Consider the following 1,447-nt stretch of genomic DNA (forward strand, 5'->3'; position numbering starts at 1 on the left):
CAACAATAATGGCAAGAAAAAATAAATATGCTAAAACTGGCACATACCAAAGCTTTGCAAAAACTTTAACAAATATAGATCTGGATTCTGGCTTTTCCCCCAAGACCCATAATGCAAAGCTTTCTCGATTTCGCAGAATAAGACTTAGCATTATAAAAATTGCTATAAAAGCGAGAAGGGTTGATATACCTCGTCCAGCACTAAACGACGCTTGCTGGTTAACGATCGGCACAAACATTAATTGACCATAGCCAATAAGAGTTGCGATACTCCCCATCCAAAAGGACAAATTCTGCGCAGATGCGTCAGACATTGGAACGAAGCGCAACTCTTGAGTGGTTGGAGATAGGATTGCACGCACCAAAACTTTTACGAGACCAACAATCAAGAAAGCATTTAAGTACAATGATTGTCGCACCCCCATCACCCCCGGATCTCCGTGCAGGTACAGTGCCGCAAAATACCCAAATCCCCATGACAAGATTACAACAAGCGCATCAATGATAACTGTCGCAATAAAGATCGCCACAGTTCCAATGATATCTAGATCTTTCGACTGAGAACCAAACTTTCTATAAGCTCTCTTAGAAAGCTTGCGCAGGAAAAAATAACTCACCAAAGTGGAGATTAAAACAACCGCCAGTGCAATCAGGGCATCACCAAGTGCTAAAAATTGACTGCTGTCCAAAGAAGAGATGAGCGTAGTTACTGAAATCAAGCCCAAAACAGCCGATGATAACGAGGCGGCGCCTGCCTCCATGAATTCTGAAGTCAGTTGTGCAATTTGCCGACCCAAAGAAACACGCTCAAGGCCTATGGTGTTATTTGCACCAGACACTGAGGGCGCTGCGACTTCACGTAAGCTATTAATAAGCACGCCTCGCGCCTCATCATTCTCCAAAATATCGATAAGCGTTTGAGCTTCAGAAGCTATATCTGACTGTTGCGCAAAAACTGGAGCTGCTGATATGAGTGCAAAAATTGCAAAAACTAAGGGGAGAGAAAAATTTTTGAAGTTTACTAAAAAATTTAGAGCTTCTCTCATTTTTATCACGTCGGTTCCTATTTCATCTTTACATTAGGCTGCATGCGCATATGATCCAGCTCAACATGGTGCGGCGCCCAAGCTGAATGCCCCTACCATATACACAAATAATTTTATTTCGTCGATAAGCAATATAAAGATTATCTTATAAATTTACTTTTATTCTCTGAAGCACTTATCTCTATTCTCATTTATCTTATTAAACCATTTACCTTGCAGCCCTTGCGCTTTCCAATTGCAATATCTATCAAAATTTCTGCACACCTATCATATATGCCTTGCATCACCCCTTAAAGACGTCTCTTTGCGCAGACGTAGTCCATATGATTTTTTACAAGCGAATGGCTTTACTTCCGGATTTTGGAAAGGTATCGTTCGCTTTATATTTGTGCAAACGTGTTC

The 1,447-nt window shown here is 41.1% G+C and overlaps 1 protein-coding gene across 1 annotated transcript; it reads right to left on the minus strand.

Moving 5' to 3' along the window:
- Nucleotides 1–47: 47 nt before the first annotated feature.
- TRIADDRAFT_62929 (uncharacterized protein) lies at nt 48–1,045 on the minus strand (the record flags this gene model as incomplete). The annotated part of the gene is made up of 1 exon (XM_002118914.1): nt 48–1,045. A coding segment is annotated over one exon (998 nt), but the record flags the coding sequence as incomplete, so codon positions are not given.
- Nucleotides 1,046–1,447: the final 402 nt, after the last annotated feature.

Source organism: Trichoplax adhaerens, genomic scaffold (genome assembly GCF_000150275.1).
Source record: "Trichoplax adhaerens TRIADscaffold_2625 genomic scaffold, whole genome shotgun sequence".
Classification (NCBI taxonomy): Eukaryota; Metazoa; Placozoa; class Uniplacotomia; order Trichoplacea; family Trichoplacidae; genus Trichoplax; species Trichoplax adhaerens.